We start from the raw sequence: 21,328 nt of genomic DNA on the forward strand, positions 1-21,328 counted from the left end.
CTTATACCAATTATAGAGTGCCCAACAGAGCAGTACTCCTGTCTCACTGACTTGAAGTTCCAATTTGTCATAAAATGTATTACGCCGGACGAGCGCAACAAAGACGCGGGTTTGTCTTCACATTGCGCATTCTGTTCCTTTCATTGATTCACAGTAAATACTTTCATTGTTACAGCTTCATCTGCAGGGATCACGTGTACTTGTTCATATTGTGTAGGTTAACTTCTATTAGGCTTTATTGTGCTTCACTTGAACGTAAATAATGTGTTAATTTTGTAAATTGTTTTTTCTAGATAAATAACCCTTAATATTTAATATATAAACTGATTCTTGTAGAGATAGCCTGGTTTATTACTGATTTACAATATTAACTTGTTTTTCACTGGACTCCTCTTTGTAAATAACTAAGCGTATACTTTATGAAAAGAAAATAAATGTTTCAACAAAAGGTACATAGGCTATATATAGGCTTAGCAATAAATAATTAATTCAAAACTTTTGATATAAGTATATGTATATTTTGAGAACAAATGAATCTAAATTTTTTGGAAATAATCTATTATTTTTAATACAAATGAATTATATGTACTTAAAATAAAGGCTCTTTGAATATGATTTGCTAAAATTAAAGTTAATATTAATTGCAAACTTCAACGTATCTATTTATAATTATGTCTTTTAACATATGTAAATGTATCTAGATTAAGTTTTAAATTGTCGTCGTTGTCGTTTTCGTCCACAGACATCCAATACAGGGTATAGTCCTCCTCCTCAGATATCTATGGGGGAAATATCATAATCGCCAAGCTTGGCAGACACGTTGGCGATGACTGTAAGTTATTATGGTACGCTGAGGAGGGTGCTGCCTATCCTCTGGAAACTTGTCTGTGAGCAGAGGAAACTGTATAAATTAATGCACAAAGAGTGAATTACATAAGATTGTATAATCGAACCCGCGACCCACGATCGCAATTCTCAGTGCTATACCACTGGGTTATCACTGCTCACAGTTTTAAATAAGACCACCTATATTACTTTTATTGTTGTTATAACTCTGTTTTATTTCTGTTAAGTCTAAAATAAAATGTTAAATTTTATTATAATTAAAATAAAGTTTTATATATGTCCCTCAGTTCGTAAAAACTCTTGTGTTCTCAATGTTTGAACACAAACCTTACCAAAGAACGAAATTAGCTTGAACTATCCTATAAATTAAAAAAAAAAACATTTAGCAGAAACTAATTTACATGTACTTAGGAATTGATGAGCATTCCAAATGAAGTTCTGCTTACGTTTTAAAACACATTGAATTTTGCCCACAACACAATGAAACCGTATCAAACCTTTTGTTTGCTAGCCTGTGCGCCCCTTTCTCATATTGTTTCGCACGAGTGGTTTCATATGTGTTTGCTGGATCTAATTGCTATTCAGTCATGGTATGCATTCATTGGGTTGAAATCATATTGCGGATGGATACCCTGCCTGTTGTTTCATTGAAACGTTCATGTTATTTACACGTTGAATTATTACTTTCACCTGAAAATTTTATAAAGATTTAGAGTTTTAATCGTCCTATCAAATTGAATATATTAGATAGTTTACAGAGTTGAAATGGTATTTCGAACAAAAAAAAAACATTCTATTTATTACTCTCAAATACTGTGTCACTGAAAACAATAATACCTAAACAGCCTTTCCTTTGATTAATAAATAAAATACATTAATTTATTAAAAACGTTGCCGAAATATATTTATATCGATTTTTTTTATTGGCCTGGTGGTGAGATTACGAAAACAAGTTACTTTTCTTCTCCAAAACTGAAATTGTTCGGATTGATTACAAATTCATTTCTAGTAAAAATAAAAGTTCTAAAAATAAGTCTAGGCTGATTATTAACTAACGGGATAAAGATACTTAAGAAATAAAACTAATGAGAATTTTAAATCTTTTTCTTTTAAGGTCAACAATATAAGTAAACAAATCAAGTTTAATTTAGTTAGAATTTAATAAGATTGTATTTGTAAATATAAGCAGACTATAAAAAGCGCAATACATAAAAAATTCTAAATAGGTTTATAGTGTTTTTGAAAATTATGTACCTATTTCTTTTTCACTTGAGACGATCTGGCAGAATTATTTCCAAAAGTGAGCTATTCTTAGATTTTATGTTATTTCTTAGTAACTTTGTTAGTATTAATATTTTCAGGATGTACTTAGGGGTATTTACCAGCGCGACGTTATGCTTGAGTCGACAATACGCTTCTATCTTAGTGCAAACTTACGAACATAGGATGAATGGAGTTGACATATTTTCAATAAATATTTTTGGTTTTTATTTTTTTATGTTTCTTTATTAACTTCAACATCATAACAATACGTATATATACAAAATTTAGATATTTAGAAATTTTTGATTTAGTACATTTTAATAAAAACATTTTTATTCTGATTTTGTGCATATTGAATTTATACATTTTTTGCTCTATTCCTTTTTTTTTCAAAATAATTTGTCAATACAATGGTATCCCTAAATACAACCCATGATTGGTTTGAGTACATCTAGAAATTTGCTATGCATTTTTGTAGTTCTCTTTGTAATTTTTGTAGCTTAGTTCCCATATACTTACACATACTTATATAACTTATATGCAAGGCAGATTTTTTTTGCCTCCAATTAGGCTATGGTGCAACTCTCCTACATAACAGGGCAAATTAAGCTTCCTTGCAATCCATTGGCATTCACTTTCACTGATCAGACTCCTTTCCTTATGTGTAAACTTTTAATGATCCTATAAATGCTGATTTACAATCTCGTTCTATACTATAGAGGTTACTTACCTGCGAAATATCTTTATATCGCATATAATATCACTATGAAATTGCTCCTAGTCATTTCTGTCACTATGTTGTAATACCTATTTACCTTGTGTGGTCTTTGGGATATATGTTTTCCAGAGAACTGTAATCATTATAGGCATATAAATAAATTAAATAAAACTATTTATTGACTACTCCACACATTGTCCTATTTTCCACTTACTCGTTTCGTGTTATCTTTATCCTCGTACTACGTACCGTTTAATTTAATATGCGACGTTACGAAGTGGGTTAAAGGAATATTCCAAACAAAGTATTATCTCGGACGACACCACCGCTTGCTGTAACGCGTGCCTTTGTGAAACATTTTAAATTTAGTTTTGCAGCATGTTTAAAATAACATCATTAAAGCAACGAAAACTTAAAACTCTTTATAACGAACATCATGTTTATTCCTGTTTTGCAGCATTATTTCGTATGGGATACTTTTATGGAGTTAAATAATATTTGTGATTTATATATTATAGAAGAGAGCTATTCGTATAATATGTAACAGACATAAAGACTCTTCTAGAAAAACATTAACACAGTGTAACAACCAAGTATTAAGTACTACAATTTATTTCCAACATATATATCGGAATATTTTTCTTTAATAATAAAACCATTATTAAGTATTGTTATAGGTTTGAAAGTTTCAAAACGGTTAATATGTAACACATTTGCTGTCAATCGATGTATGATAGACCCTATAATAATAGTTTCAGATATAATTTCACATATATTGATATTGCAATGATAGAATAGATACGTATTAAAAGTTTTATTGTTAACTCTTTGTCCTTGTAGACTTTGTACTATTGGAAGCTACTGCCTGTCGGGTTCTAGTAAAAAAAAGATAAAGTATATTTCAAAGTGATCATATTATATAGGCTGACTGGAAATAAGTGTAAAATCCAAGTTAAACTACCTTTTGTTGACAAATAAACTGAACATTCAGCACTTTAAAGATTTTGCACTAATAATCAATCATCTTGTATAATAAAACATTCTCAAAAAGAACAGCGTTTAAATTCGTTTTAAATTAAATATTTATCATTAAAATTATCATGCAACATTTTTTAAAAATAATATCTTCATAGAAGAAAAACAAAATTGTTATTAAAGTTTTTGTGAAAGTACAGTTTGGAATTGAATAAAGACATTTTTCATTTGATTACAAAAATTATACCAGAATAAGTTTGCGGATCAGGCTGCAATAGAAACTTTCGTAGCCCTCTACATATTTAGTTATATCCATTGAGGGTCGAATTGATAATTCACAGCTAAAAGAAAATAAAGTACACCGTGTCGCTGTTTATTGAAAGATTGATGGAAATGCCTTTATTCAAGTAAGCATTTACACTTATGTTTAAATCATCAAATTTATTTAATGACATTATTAGGTCAGTATAGTTCGTGAGTTAGTTACCACCAGTTCGTAAAGCTGATCTTTTGAGAATAGCCGAAATTAGACAGTGGCTTGGTGTTTAGCGACAATATTACATTGAATATTGTAAGAATTTTTTTTATAGTCTAATCCCTTCTAAGAGCTCCTCGTGACCTGTGATTATATAAAGCATCTTAAGATCCTGACGGCCTTTGACTACTGTTAAATATTAGGGGGACCGGAAAGTAATGTCGCTTTCTTAATTTAAATTCACACGGCTATATTTTTAACAAGTTTTTATTTCTAAACAACAACATATTTACTTTCGTTATCGACAACCTTTTGCCATCTAGCATACAAAATTTTCAATGCTAAAGTGGTAAAAAGCAATCGGTTTTTAGGAAAAATATGTCGATAGAAACGGCATTACTTTCCGGCCCCCCTAATACATACTGTAATGACTGAGCCAAGGGTCTTGAGACACTTTAAACATTGTTATTTTAAAGAAGTTTAACGCGAATGGTCCTAAATTTATTTACATCAAAGTAACTGAAGGTGGAAATTCCAAGGGAAAAACAATATGTGTCAATAACTAGGAAACCAAGTATTAACATTTCTAATATATAATCGGCTTAATTGGTTTGCCACTTCCTCTTAAAGTAATTAACCGCGACCTTTACACTGTAACGTGGAAGTAATTATTCGGTGTTGTTGACAGCGTAAACAAAATTCCACTAATTGAAATGCTACTCACTTGTGACGATGTTTTATTAACATTTAACTTAAATATAAAGTGTGTAAGTTCAAAATAACATTTACTATTTTGGTTTATGTCATTTTATTTTATTATAAATGTGACAGCGCAGGAGGACCTTAAACAGAATCCATGTCAGGTGGGCGTGGTCATGTGAGGTTATGAAGATTTAAATATTTAAATATAAATATAGATAGATTTAGACCAAATATAATAAAGTAAAGAACTCTTAAAAACTAAGATTCACCTCATCTCTATAATAGTGAAATAATTTAGCATCAAAAATAACACGCAATAATGGTGCCTTGTGCACAACACTCCAAATAATGTAATTCAAGTAATTTAGCGTTATCCTCCTATCAAAATACGGCGACGTAACGATCCTTAAGTACAGTCGGGGAGAATATGTTCAGTTCAAATCTGCCTCAAGCCTAGATTAAGTCGGCTCAAGGAAGTTTGCCCACGGCGGTTGGGGCTCGGGAGCTAATAGTCGGGCGGCCATTAAGAGTTCAGATGTGGGATCATGTGAACCCGAACGGCTCTTGTGTGGTCTTTTGTAAAGCTCAAATTGTCTGCCCAACGGACGTGGGTTAGTGAAGTACTGCTTTTATCGCCTCTCCACACTCCACATACATTGATTATAGGGATAGCTGACACGTGTCGGAACGCGTAAAGCCTGGCTGTTGGACTAGACCAATATGTGTACGTTTATGTATCGTGACATATATATATGATGATTGAGAATAGATGTAAAAGCTTTAAAGGGATGAATGAATAGCTCATTTGTTGTCGTGTATAGCAAATCGTTTAAAAAGAAACGTTGATTTCAGATGTACTAAATAGTGTTACGATTTTAAAATTCAGATTAATACATATCAAAATTATTTGTTATTTACTATCCAACCCTGCAGAGTTTGCAATCAAAAGTTATTGGCTTGTCGCATTCCCGTAAGAATATTAAAATAATGTTACTTATTTTAGTGATCATCCTATGCAAATATTAGGGGGACCGGAAAGTAATGTCGTTTCTATTGATATATTTTCAAGAAAAACCGATTGATTTTATCGCTCCAGCATTGAAAATTTGTTTACTAAATGGCAAAAGGTTGTTGATAACGAAGGTGAATATATTGTTGATTTGATATAAAAACTTGTTAATATTGTAGTCGTGTGAATTTAAATTAAGAAAGTATCATTACTTTTTGGTTCCCCTAATACATATGTGAGACGTCACGAAAAACACTACGTAACTGGTTCTAGTTTTAACTTAATAAACAAAGTCTGTATAAATGCAGGTCATCTTTTGTCTGTTAAGCATCAGTTCATATTTTTTGTCTCATCTGTAATTACTGTCATCTCAATTTTATATGTATATGTGTGTGTATATATTTATTTGTGTATAACGCATATTCATATATATATATATATATATATATATATATATATATAAATTCAAGGAAGTCATTTACTACGTATCAATACTATATATATGAACGTAGTTAGTTAGTTACAGAGCGAACGTAGCTGTCTAACTTTCTCTTGAGTTCATTATCTTCAAGTCTACATAAGGATCATTATTATTTCTTACCGTAGCATAACGAAATATGTGACCAATTTTAAGTTTACATTAGCAGCGAGCAGATGTATACTGAGGAATAACTATTTCTTTATTATATATACTTTAGTTTTTCATTTACCTTTTGTTCTAAATTTATCTCGATTATGTCGCTAGGAACTACACCTCATGATCTATTTATTTATATAATTATGGACATATAAAAGGGCCAGTTAATAAAGTTTACAGAAGCATGAAGTAATTTGTAGCGTACCGTCAGCGTGTCTTGTGTGATTTGTCTCAATATTCTAATCAATTCTCAGTAAAGCGGCGCATTGAACCATTATACTCGTATATGATTCTGGCTGCGCGAAATGTAATATGCTGATAAAGCAGTGATTGTGTTTATAAACGTCGTGATAAGCTTCAATTCTTTATAAAATTGTTGAGGTAACCGCTTCTTTATTACTTGTAACGTAAATATTATCGCTTTTATTTTATATCTGTATGAATGTTTATCTATTTATTTACACCTGTGTACACCTTAGATAATAAATGCAAGAAAAAAAAGGAAATAAATTATATGGTAAGAAAAGGACCAATATTTAGCCACTTCCGCACGTGCAGTGGTAGTCGTGCAATGAAATGCACCGCCGCCAGCCCGCTGATAAATGCGTATGCGGCAAACAATGCGAATCACACAACCGCCACCACCAAACTACTCAACACGTGTTTCACCCCTCCACGGGGCATCTTCAGGAGTTATGTTACACCGATTAGTGCCAAACACAGAGTCAACTCGGCACTCTGTGTTTGGCACTAATCGGAGTAATAAACACTTAAAGTGAAACAAGTAACAATTTGAAGATAACAAGAATTATGGATGTCTGGAAAAAATTCCCTCGTGTGATAAAGTAGTTTTTATTTACTATTATGCATCTTTGTGTATATTTTTGTGTACAATAAAGAGTATTAAATAAAGTAATGGTTAAATTAGGTCTGTCATACTTTTATTTACATAATTAAGGATCCTCAAATATAATAGACACTATAAATTTTAGAAAACCCATGAAAGTCAAAATAAAAAGAGAATGAAAGGAACACAAACATTTAATTTTTTCAAAGTAAACAGATGAGTACAGTTTCATCTCAACACGATACTTTCACTTGCTTAGTGTAAATCAAAAAAGTAATTTACGCGCTTTGTACATCTCCTTTTATATACTGGTTTTAAATAAATCGAGATCTAAATAACAAAAAAAAAAAAATTCTGGCACATCGTTACACGAAAACTCTGTAACTTTAGTCAAAAGAAGTAATAAATATATATTGAAGAGTTTTCTATCAGCATCGCTAAAAATTAAATAAAGGTCATAAATTAGTCAATTCGTGGAAATGAGGATATTCACAGAAGGATCAAGATCACCGACGTAGCTCGAAGATTTACTCGTCTAAAGTGGGCGGGTACATCGTTTCTGGAACCGATGGCCGAAAGGTTCTCAAGCGGCGACCATGAGACGATAGAGGCGTGAGTAGGCTACCAACTTAGTTCGGAAAGGCCTATATCTTGCAGTGGGCGTTCATAGACTGAAAAGAATAAGAAGAAGAAATGTAGTTGGAACATAACCGCACCACAATTTCAGAACATTTCTCTCAAACAAAATCTGTCCATGAAAACAACAAATCAAATTTTTCATATCGAATCAAAATGGAACTCCCTAATAGCCGTTCATCAATTTAACTCAAAATTGATTTTAAACCTTTTCTGTTTTGCATGTAACCGCATAATGTTCCAATTGACTGCTCATTGGCCCATCCAATGCAGGTTGCCCTTCCCTGCCTTTTGCAGTGATACCTGAATGAGCCACAAAACGGGCGTGGAGTCGTACACGAGGAGGTCTGGTTAGATCAGTCACTTTCATTTATCTCTTGACATTTTAAGGAAGCGGGAGTCGTGTGAAACGGACCCCTTTTTGGGGCGTGAAATTGAATCCTGTTCTGGGTGGAGGGTTCGCAGAAAGCTTAAATATTTATAGACAAATTGCTGTCTGGAGACGTAACACGACAATTGAAGTGAAGGTATTAATTTTACGTGTCTTTAGTCAATCTTGTTATTGAGTTGAGCACTTGAATAAACAGCTTTTAAGATGCTAATTAAAATGTCTCAAAGCTAGAATAGTGTTTGCCGTGATTGTGAATGTTATTATGAAGTTTTATTCTATATTCTTATAAAACTTCGTTATCTATTCAAAAGTTTCACAAAGTTAATAGAATACCTAAAGGCATTACTTTCCAAGTTCCAATTCCAAATGGACTCCGTGTTAAATACTCGCTTTTATTATAATATATCATTACCTCTCCTGTGCGTAATGGAAAAATAGATAACTCTTAATAATTACGATTTTTTTTCATCACTTTGTTTTTTTTAACTGTGAATATTAGTTAAATCAAAGTAGGTTACACTACGCTTTCTTATTAAATACTACTTCGATATCTCTTCCGATACATCTTTCTTGACTTTAAAAAAAAAACAAAGTTATTGTTATTTTTAAGCGTAACATAAACATAATGCCATTGCTGTCGATATAATCAATTTTCGGTGATTTTTTCTATCAAATAAAATAGAGAATCTTCACATTTTCGACGGACAGCGTAGTAACTTCTTTAGAGATCTAAATGTTAGGTTCAATAGTCCAAAAATAATAACTACCAGAAAAACAACCATATGAAAGTTAGTCAAGAATATACCAATTCCTTAAATGATGTTTTGTGATTTTTGATACCACAGTATATATCCCATACGTATGTACCAGCGTTATTCGATACTGCAGCTGCGCTATCTCTTCTGGATGCAGGTATAAATCTTATCCTAATAACTTAAATATAACAACACGAAGTGTATTAAAACATATTGTAAGTTCACAATGTAATACAATATAATAAGCAGAAGATTAAACAAGAGCTATATACCTAAGACGACCTCATCGAGTTAGTAAAGTCTTGTATAGCAAACTTTTTAACATTGTTATCTCAGATAATGTTAATAAAGTTATAAAAAGCTAATAAGTGTTTAAAAGTAACGCCGCTCAATTAGAAACTCTTGAAAATGAAATCTCTGTACATTTGAGAAGAGGAAATTACTTCAAATTATTGGTAACTTATAGTTTTTTTTTTCAGCCAGCCATAAGTATAACATTAGAAGGTGAATTGGTTGTATGTATTGGAAGTCGCTCTTTCAAACGACGGCTGTTGAAACTTAAAGGCTCTTCAGAGGCGATCACGATCTGGTTGACGCGGCGTGAAAAGTCGACGGATACAGGTAGCGTAAAATCTGCCATCGAAGAAGACGATTATATACGAAAATTAAATTGAATGATCTAAATCGCGGGCTATAGCTCCGGGGATGCTAATAACTTCATATATGTAAATTCTAAATCATAATCTTTTCGTACTGTGGCATCTGCTGACATGATGTTGTTGATGAAGAAAATATTACCGTAGTAGTGACCAAGATATTATTTTTTTTTAATTATTTCCTACCGCTAGTCACTATTAGTACAATATATAGTGTGCTATTTTTATTTATCTATCTATCAGCAGTAACCCCATTACTGTTTGGTTTAAACAGTATAAACGCTCAGCGGAGCTCCCTGCCAGGAAACTTTATTCGAGCCGGGGCTCCGGGTTCAATCTCTTGGGAAGTCAATTTCATTAATTCTGCGGTTGTCGGGCACCACGCGTCTCGCGAAGGGGAAGTCTTACATTTTTAAGTACATTAACCTTAATTGAATACCTGCTATATTATGCAATAAATTTGGATTAAATTGTTTCACGTGATTATATAATGGAAAGATTCATGGCCGCGTGTTTAATTAAATATGTTGATAGAGTATCTATTTTGATAATAGTGTTTTTTCTACTTGCTACTATACAAAGGCTATAATAGCAAATAGTTTTTCACATTACAATACAAAAATATGACTCTATCGCGATCAATTACAATAATTATATGTTATTTTACCGCGTATAAAACCATATTGGTAAGTTTTATTTAAAAGTAATATACAAATAAATGACACAAAAACTGACGAGAAGAATGTGCCAAAAATATTGAATGAAAATTATTTTATATTAATAACTTGTTCAAATTATATATTTATTGCTCACAATAGACAGCTGCTAGAAAAGCTATACTAATAACAAATAGACGCAAACATAAACATTTCTTAGATATTCCGTACAGAATGGTATGCGTGCATGTACGATGTTTTTGTAAATAGTGTTTGGAGTAAGTAGAGTTTGTACATATACGCAGTTTTCTACTATCTTGAGTTATGTATGAGTTATTTTATTATCTATTAGTTTTCTTACTAAACTGTACAGACAATAATAGTAATAGAAAAACTATAATTAACATAACATATTTGCAACTTTATATGTAGATTAAATATAAAAAAATAATAATTTGTTATCAATGAACATAGACGCACGAATTTCAAAACGAACTGTCAAAAGCGTGAAGTTTAAAACAAATTCTTTAACACGAGAATTTAATAGCGGATTGACGAATGTGTAATATGACATTCAATTTTTAAATTTTATAATTTGGTTCACAAGAGTCTTCTATAAAAATGTTAGAAAATTAATAAAAATAGATGAATGTAGTTTATATGAAATTATTTCGTGGCCACGAGAAATAAGTTTTAGATTTATTTATAATCTATGTTAAAAATAGGTATAATTGTCAAATAATAAAAGGATAGACATTACAATGCAGTTTTATTAATTATTACTTATATGATTGAAGATTGCCGAGTACGGGGGGTGTTAGACCGTTACATAGATATATTATTGCTTTAGAATAAATCTAGCTCACAAGAGTCTTGAGCAGATGTTTCAAGGAATGACCGCGTGTTTTAGAAGTTCGAAACCCGGATTGATTGTTGCTATTTTAGAAATAACTTTTGTAATATATTTTTATATCTTTTTCTGGTTATTATTTTAATAATGTAGTGAGATCTCATTTAATGTTTTAAAATTCTTACGTCACTACAGCCCCAAGATACACAATTCAAGGCTTAAGCCTCCCCCAAAACATATATACGGGAGATATACCATAATGCCTACGCTTGTTAGGCAGGTTAACGATCGCTGTGTGATATGGTATGTAGAGAATGCTGCTGCCCATCTTTTGGAAAAACTTGTAAGCAGTAACAGTCCTTTATGATTAACGAACAAAGTGTGAATTACAAAAATTGTACCCTGGAATCGGAACTGCGATCGTAAATCTCAGTCCTCTACCGCTGCGGCTACTAAAACTGTATAATAATGATCACTTAAATATTTTTGTCATTATTTATATTTATATATAGCAAAAATGATATTTGTCATGAAAAAATATTTGTGAACTAGACAGAAAAGAGGGCGTATTGTTTTTTTTTAAAGAAACTGAAATATTGCCTTTGTTGACTATTCTTTCTCAAAGATGTATCGTACAATAAAATCCGCCTTTTAATTTATGAAAACGAACACGAAAATTAAAATTTACGATACACTTAAAGCTCCTTGAGTAACAGGTGCAAAATAAATTTTGCAAAGGATCCCTAATTAGTAAACATTTTTTTTGTATTCACTTATTCTTAAATCCATCTAAGTAGAGACACGATGGAAGTGTAAAAAATGCACAAAGAAAATATTAACCTTAAAGAATTTTTGTTTCTTATATAGTCTTAAGAGATTACTTTGAAACATTTTAGGGAGAGCAGAGGGTGTTGGGGAGAAATATTTTTATTCTTGTTATGGAATTACTCTAAAGACGTCTAGTAGACGTATTATTTATGACTTAAAGTTGAATATAAGCTTTGTGATGTAAAGTTTCTGTTCTGTTTTTTCCTTCATTTAAAGTACTTTTAACAGGATCATAAACATACAATGTCATGTTTTAATTTGACTTAAAAATCGTAAGGTACAGGTTCATTATATTAGCTATCCTGTGATATACAAAATTTAGTTGATAATAAACGAAATTGAGAGATCATTTATGAATTTAGTAGAGGATAGATCTGATGCTATAGTATGTTATCAACATCAATACAGTCATAGGACTGTTGAATGAAGGCCTCCTGTATATTTTTCCAATAGTACCTTATGATCTTAATAAAGGTCGTCTGTCCACCTTGTAGATAGACTTTGAAGGCTGCGCTTGTCGGTTCTTGGTCTCTATTCCAGAACATTAACGCCTAACCGGTGCCAGGTGGTCGATTTTTGTTTTTAAACTTTAATTAAAAATGTAATTTAAAAGATCAAAAAAATATTGAATGATGGAATAAAAATGCGGATTTATTTCATAAATAATATTTTTTTACTAAGTTTCAAAACATGTTATTTTTCAGTATATTCATCCGCATGCAATTAATATTACAATAATTTTAAGCAAAATTTTTATAATCTGTATGTAAAGTTTATTTTAATAATAAATATATTAGATAAACAATTTAAATTAGATAAACATCTTTTAAGAAATATCTTAAAAAAAAATAGAATAATCTTGTACTTTCATACGTAAAGATTACCTGATAAGATTACCTGATTTAAAATGTAGTAAAGAGTTTTCAGAGGTTCTCAACAATGTTTATAGCTGTTATCAATATTTTTGATATGATGTTGAAATAATTTCTTATTACAGTTATTTTGAAACTAAATATCACAATAATCTAATCTATCATAGATTATTGTAGCGATTTAGGGATAACCTTATCGTTTAGACATGATTTTTTTTTGTGAAATTTCCAAATATCTACTAGTTTAAAGTACATCGCTTAAGATTTAACACATTGTGCAAACATAATGTTTTCTTTAACTATATATCTGTGTTTTTTAATATCGTTAGCAGTAGCAGATTTACAGACGGTTAATGGAAGAATAAAGATAACTGTTGGAACTACATCAGGTTGTGGAGATACCGTAAGTTTTATCAACCAACAGCTTGTTCCTGCGTATGAACTGTACGGTGACTTCCTGGAATTAGAGATCGTGCCTTGGGGACGGACAAGAAGAGATGGAAACGGTAGTTTGATATGTCAGTTCGGTGCAAGAGACTGCTGGGCAAACCGACTTCATAGATGTGCTCTGCATTTATTAGAATCTAATCAGGATGCTCAATTACAATATATGGTGTGTGAATTTTCAAGTCCTTTTCCATCGTTTTTACTAAACAGCTATCAATGTGCAGAATCAATTGGACTTAGTTTGAATGATATCGATACCTGTTTTTCAACGTCCAGTGACGTTCTTGAAGACATTGCTGAAGAAAAATCACTGGTTCCTATGCAAGAAATAAATTTTGTGCCGTTTATAACTTTTAATGATGTCATTGATGTGAGCTTGCATAATAAAGCAAGAATAGAACTAAGCAATGTAATATGTAATGCATTGGCAAATGACTCTGCCACCGGTATATCATGTTCGGATAACCGTGAATAGTAATATGAAAATTGTGATACAGATTGAGAACATAATTTTTTTAAAACTTTATTGCTTTTATTTCTACACTTATAATATAATTAGAATTTAAAACGAAACCATCAGAAGGGTTACTATAAGTCTTCAATGAACGAAGAGGACAATTCTTAATATATCAAAAATTCAACTTACTGATGTTGATACAGTACACTGACTCTAAGTACAATGTCAAGATGTTAACATGCCATACAAACGGGACGATCATAACGACTTTAAAATAAAAACTAAAAGCTGCGGTATTAGTAACAAAAAAGGGATATTCAAAATTCCTTAGCTATAATTACCACAAAAAGCTCGTAGGGCACCTTTTAATGACACTTTATTGTTATAAAATCTTTATTCAATTACATCTTCATTATTTAAGAAGTCACAAAATGTTGTAAAATACAAGCAGTGCTCTGCTAAACATAGGCGGAAGGTTGAATTCTGTAACACTTCTAAGTCGAACCTTTATTGATTTTTATGAGATATACTAGTAATACTGAGTCTAATTCTTATCTTGGGCACAGTTCATACCTGTGTCAAATGTAACAAATTTTTAGAGTCTAAAGAAATACCGGATTCTTCACGATGGTTTCCGTTTATGCGGAAAATAGCTTATATTATCTTATATAATTTATATTAAATTATTTTCCTCGTTAGAATTGACCCCGTAATTTAAAGATATTTATTATATCTTAGGTTTGTTTTTAATCGTCTATATCAAAAAATTATAATAAGATCCTAATTTTTATTTAATCACATTATAGTAAATTTAAGATCTTTAACATTGATCACTAATTGACATTGATACCTGAAGAATCCATCGATGGCCTTCTATGGCATGCTGCAAATTAAAACTGTAAGGGTTCCAAATGCGGATTATTTTTGTAGTCTTTAATATACTCCCATGGGCTTTATAATCTCACAAAAAATTCTTCACACTGTGAAAGGATTATCGTAAAAGTTTTTGTTGAAGAAACTTTTTTATTACTTTATTTTAGACATCTTTAGCATTGGCAAATTCATAATTCATTAAAGCGTTTAATTTTTAAACAGTTGGTGCTGTAAAAGTTTTATCTAGTTCACTCTCGACGATCAAGACGTTTCGTATCTCAAGTTAAATTCCTTCGCTCTTGTCATAATTGACAAACTTGAGCAATTGGACAATCGTCGCGCTGGAATACCTCTAATAACATTGTAATTCACAAAGATAACCGTTAATGTTCCAATTTTGTTATTTTATGTGATTCGCAAACGACCGTTACAACTTTATGCTTTACTTGTACAAGTTCTCTGTTATATTTTCATAAATTTAATAAATACGGTGCTTTTACGGTAAAATTTTTTATGTTTATTATTACAAGTTATTATAAACATATAATATATAAAATTATAGATAGAAATATTACACATTATATGATACATGTGTATTACCAGTGACGACTTATTGTACAAAAAATATGTTCTCTCACTTCAGGCTTAACCAACAAGCACACAGTTGCTCAGTAAGACTTGAAGAAGGCTTTGTCCTACATTTGTATAAAATACCGAATCAGGAATGTGAAGAACCATACACGAAAGAAATTACTCGATATAGCCCAGTAGATTGACAAGTTGAGGTGGTAGTGATCGCGGGAGCGTTAAGGTTCTGGTGGGGAGCCATGGATGAGCAAGGGCAGTTGTATTACCTGGTTAATGTCGTCGGAAGACGGTGGACGCAGGCTGCTCTCAGCAGGTACCATTGGTCTGACAGTGGACGTCCTGCGGCTGAAGTAATATATTTAAAAAGATTTACAAGTGCAGTAGCTATTGGCGCTATTAGCTATTAGATAATCAGTAATTTTTCTTTGCTGAACTTGATCTAGTATCAGCGTGCTGTAAAATATTTTCTGGTCATCAGAGGAACGCATGGCCATCTGATAAAGTAGTATTTTGGCATTTGTAATAAGTCTATTAATGGTAGAGTCGCTAAACACCGTCAAAGTCAGTCAAAAAGATTTTCGTTTTTATTAAAACGTTAAGAATATAACTTTATTTATCTTATCAACTGTTATACGTAACTAATTAGATCTGTATCGCTTTACAAACAAATTCCTAGCTGATTAAGTGATATTTGTGTACACATAATTAGTGATTCGTGCGCGAGTCACGAACCAAAGGTTGTTTACAACTGTAATACGATGTAAGCACACGTATTACTCAGTAGGCATCGTTATTGTTATGTAGATGATAATGGGATGGCATATTAGCTGTTATGATGCTTATTACTCATTACATGGGCTTATATGCAGTTGAGTAGAACATTTTGGGCTTACTGTCTCATGTAGCGTGCAACAAACATTTGCAATTTGAAACAAACGTACATATAAACGTAAATAGTGATGATGATTTTGTTCTGCTCTCAAATTATTTTGAAATTATTTTTTTTATTTAAGTGTTTCAAAAAATGATTACACAGGAAATGATTACAAAATAATATTGAAAAAATTACATACATCGTGGCGATATTTGGAAAGCTTCAGAAGAAACAAGGTCAATGACCTAACTCGAAGACGTGCTACGTCTAAATAGGAATGGATAGGGCACATTCCTTAGGTGATCAACGGCTGTTGAAGCTGAAAGGTTTTCCAGTGGCGACCACATACATTTGGTACAGCGATTTCGGTAGCACAATACCCGGAGGAACCTTTTGAAATTATAATGTATATTTTTGGATACATAAATACAGGATGATTGGTTTTATAACCATATTAATTTTTTTAAAACTGTAAAGGCTTAAACGTATAGGTCAATTGCTTTCAATTAACTTTGAGTACACTCTATGTGAAAAACAATGGATGAAGAAATATTAAACTACGCAACGACAACACATAGAAGAAAAGTCTATAAATTCGGATTACTATGTGTTAAAAATAATAAGGGCTTATTATTTGACCATGCAGACTTTGTACTGTCAATATTTAAAGACCTGTCGTATTTTCATTTCCAAAAATTATATAGATTTTTCAGGGTAATCACTTTATGTAGTGTATGTGATGTGATTGGCAATAGGTGTAAAAACTTCAAATAAGCCACGCTAAGTTTTAAAACTATTACATTTATAGCCAATCCTCTAGCATAAAGAGATAACAATTTATTTTCCTATAAAGAGAGAGGTAAATAATAATTACGTAAGCAATAGAAAGGAAAAACTGACGTCGGGAGTCCGAGATCGAGAGAGGTAAGAAACAACGTCCAGTGAGGTAGTGGGCAGATGAATAATTAAAGAACTACGGTCTCATGCATGGGATCGTCTAGCTGCCCGGTCGATACCGCCTAAAATTCACATACCGTTGACCACTGTCAGTGTATCGTCTACATTATACGTATTTACGGGCGTGTACGAAGCTCTTTTTACATAAAATCAAACTGTTTTTTATTTTATTTATTAATTTATTACAAGAAAATCTTAAAAACGAATCTATGGATAAGTAAACGAATTTCTAAATCTCTTAATTGTTCCATATCTCTGGGTAACAGTTAATTAATCGATTAAAATCTTAATCTAACTTTTTCACCAAGAACAACTTCATAATTATACATAGTGGTTTGTTATAATTATCAACCAATATAAAAGCTTAACAAGGGTAAATTTATAACACATCTGATATCAATTAATATTTGGTACAGTAAGCCCTATTTCAAAAACAATAGCTTCAGATACAACGTAATGATTGTATAGTAAAAAAAGCATTTTTCAAAAACAAAATCCAAGACTGATATAATTATTATTACACATTCAAATTAATTATTGTTAACTATCTGTCCCTGTAAACTATATTGCTTAAATTTATTAGCCTATCGCATTGTAATGTTCCATATTTCAGGGTGATCACATTATACAGGATATTTGTAAGCTGTGTAGGTGTAAAATGTTTCAAAGATTTTTACTGTAATGAACTACCAATCATTCATCAGTTTTGATGAATTAACAACTATAACTAATAATCTTGTACATAGGTGTATATGGTGTCATATATATAGGCTCGTGCTGAGAATTCCCGGCGAGCCGTCGAGCTTCGCTACCTTAAAACAGGTTTTAGACAAAGCGCCATCTGTGCCTTACAACTCAATACTCGCGAAATCTTCAAATGTAACTTAGATACCAATACTAGTCACATAATAAAACCTCCCACTACTTCTCAAATACCGTACTAATTTTTATGATGACTGATTTATTTCGATAATAACATTGCAAAGCCTGTTTCTTTCATCTTTTTACCCCCTGCAGAAAGTTCACGGCACAGGGGGGCTTTAATGAGAAATGATAGCGACGCTTGTAATCTCGTTGAGGGTATGAATTTTATTAGACCATTAACATCAGTAGCAATATCTATAAATATATAACCTGAACCAGCGCTTTTTGTTTGGACAATAATGACGTCGGTGTCAAACTATCGATTTACTTAGTAGACCTTTTAGCTTCGATGTTTACAACCAAACCTCGTACCAAAAACTTTGGCCTTGGACAGACACTTAGACATTAAGAATTTCGGCATGGGGACGCCTGAATGAGTCGAACTATGACTTCTTCTTTTCAGCGGATGGATGCCAAAAAATCGTCACGATGTCCGGTCTGCACTGCTCGTACCCAGAAACTTCCCGCAACCTTAACTCAGTCCACCTAGTGTGGTAACTTAGAATTGGTCGGTTGCTATTGATTGGATAACTTAGGTAACTTTCAAACAAAAGGTTATACACAAACTAGTTTTTGTACGGTGAATAGAGACAAAATAAAAGATTACGCATAAATAAAATCGCAGAAAAAATATTGCTATCACAAATAAAAACTATTTTAATGCGGTGAATAGAGACCACAAATAACGTAAGAAATGTCATAAAACCTTACTCCTTCGCTATTTGACAATATGTGAACTTTATTGTGGTTTAAAATCTCTCGAAGGTGTCGCCTTTTACTCATTTAGAGTTGTCATATTTTTAGTTACCAAGCGGTCGTTCATCAGTTTTTGCCACAACTGTTTTTTACTACACGTTTGTTATGTTTCAGTATCTTAGTTTATTTTACGCCTCATATTCAAGATCCTACTTAATATATTTCTTAAGGAATTTCATCAATTTAACATTATTTTAATTGAAATTGTAGCACAAATCATACAAGAAAACCGCATAACAAATTGGATTATACGTAAATGCAATCTGTGACTGAATTCGTTTTGTCATATATAAAATTTTAGGTAAACTTTCTCAGACCGTACGTGTGAATTTGACACAAAATATTCGTAACGAAAATAATATCGATGAAACTATCTGTTCAGTCATCATGAATACAAGCGCCTACAATAATAGTACAAGCAATTTTTTTGTTGAGTTTTTTTGGCTGTATACATACATTTATGGCGAAGTTAATAAAATTATCTATTATAGAGAAGACATGTATTTTGTTATGAGTGCACTTATATTTTTTTTTACAGTACATTCATTTCTGTTGATAGGTGCCTGTTGATATAGGCCTGAAATAGGCCTCCCATAAAGTTCGCCAAAATGACCGGTCTTGACATAATGAAGGTTGCAGGAAGCCGTTAGATGCAGGTAGCTCATGTCTGCGTATATTCATTTGCATAGCGCATTATATATCAAGCTCGTTTTCTTATGAAATGGAATAAACGCGTGAAAATTCTTCTATCATGTTAATAATCATGTTGCAAATATTATCTCTATTTATTTAATATTATCTCCATTTAATGTTAAAAGAAGAAGAAAGCTGTTCGTAATAGCACATTTACATGGACTCCCCATGTAAATGTGCTATTACGAACAGCTTTCTTTTCTTGAAGTATAAAAGAAGTTGGAAAATACTCGTTAATAAAAATATGAGCAAACTCGTGAACGCAGTCAGAAGTCGGTCGCTTGCCGATATTGAAATAGTAAAATTAAATTACCCGACTGTACTGCGGACTCCTATCTTTTGAACTTCGTCCAATACACCGATCGTCAATTTAAAATAAATTTTTACTTGATTTTAAAGTTTGAAAATTTTTCACCGTGTTCACATTGGAAAATAACAAAATATAATATCATTAAGTACATTGAGGAGATACATAGACAAAACAAAACTTAAAACTCTAGTTGCGTCAAGTTTAAGGATGCTATTAGAAAGGAAATCATGGCGATTCTGGTTTCTTATCAAAATAAGAGTTTGTTGTGATTTTTCTCCAGGGAAAGAATGCGTTTGTAACACTCTTAGCTTTTACGAGAACACAAATTGATCATTATCTGTTTATAATCTCTGATTACAGCCGAATTGGTCTTAAATAACCATTTAAATTTTATTCTGATAAATACAACAAAAATTAAAGAATAAAAATGTCTTTGTTAATGTTACAAAGAGATGAGTCAAATTGGGGATTTAGTTAATCAAATTTAGTCTAGTTTTATGTAATAAGCTATTTATTATAACAATATTATAATTTAACTCATAACAGCTATGAATTACCATAACGCTATTTTCGATACGCTATAAAATCGTTATTTATGATAAAGCTCTAATATATTTTTAGTGGTCAACCTCATAAGCGATGCCCAAATAATGTGCGCGGACAGAGTTATGAAATATCGTTTGGATAAATGCCCATCTGGAATGTAATGGTGTAGCAATAGTTTCCAATAAGCAATATCTTCCAAATGGCTTGCTTTTTGGCTTCTCTAATTTATTTACATGTTATTCTCATTTTGCGAACTTAATGTATAAACTTTTTTGATGTTCGCTATATTTGTAATAAATATGTTTTATCGGTTAATAAAAATAAAGGGAAATTGAATGTACATAGTGACATTATTATTTAATGGTACATTGGATATAACGTACGCCATCATTTTTGCTTTATGCCAGTTTCGGTTAACAGTTATGGTCTGATCATAGTCGGCTAAGCGAAGAGGAACGTATAGGTTGGCTCGAAGTGTAGACCTTGTCTGAAGCGTTGACCTGACCTCTAGCGAAGGCACACCCAGAAGTAGGCCTTGCAGGAAGTTAGACCGGGAAAGAAGTATAGGGTTAGCTAAAGTGATATGTAGAGTTCATATTATTAAATATAAAATTGTACATGTCGCGTTATATGGGGTCATATTAAAGTGCCCTATATGTATTTTCGTTTCACATCGTTTTCCTATAACGCGGAAAGAATCAACCTGTGTCCAATGTAGGATTACTACGCATATTTTAATGTCAATATCTTTTGTGGTAAGTTTCAAAAAGTGATAATTCTAAATCCG

General features: G+C 31.7%; 1 protein-coding gene across 1 annotated transcript; it reads left to right on the forward strand.

Annotated features, from left to right (window-relative positions):
• The first annotated feature begins 13,375 nt into the window (after positions 1-13,375).
• Positions 13,376-14,038, forward strand: LOC137918511 (GILT-like protein 1). The gene has a single exon (XM_068761332.1). The coding sequence runs from the start codon at positions 13,403-13,405 to the stop codon at positions 14,036-14,038; it is 636 nt and encodes a 211-aa protein (XP_068617433.1). The 5' UTR covers positions 13,376-13,402.
• Positions 14,039-21,328: the final 7,290 nt, after the last annotated feature.

This window comes from Battus philenor, unplaced genomic scaffold (genome assembly GCF_028537555.1).
Source record: "Battus philenor isolate CCGP_79_NKW_IND1 unplaced genomic scaffold, ilBatPhil1.0.hap1 SCAF_14, whole genome shotgun sequence".
Taxonomy (NCBI): Eukaryota; Metazoa; Arthropoda; class Insecta; order Lepidoptera; family Papilionidae; genus Battus; species Battus philenor.

Excerpts from the sequence above, each read along its gene's own strand:
- LOC137918511 (XM_068761332.1), top strand. The coding sequence starts at position 13,403 with ATGTTTTCTTTAACTATATATCTGTGTTTTTTAATATCGTTAGCAGTA.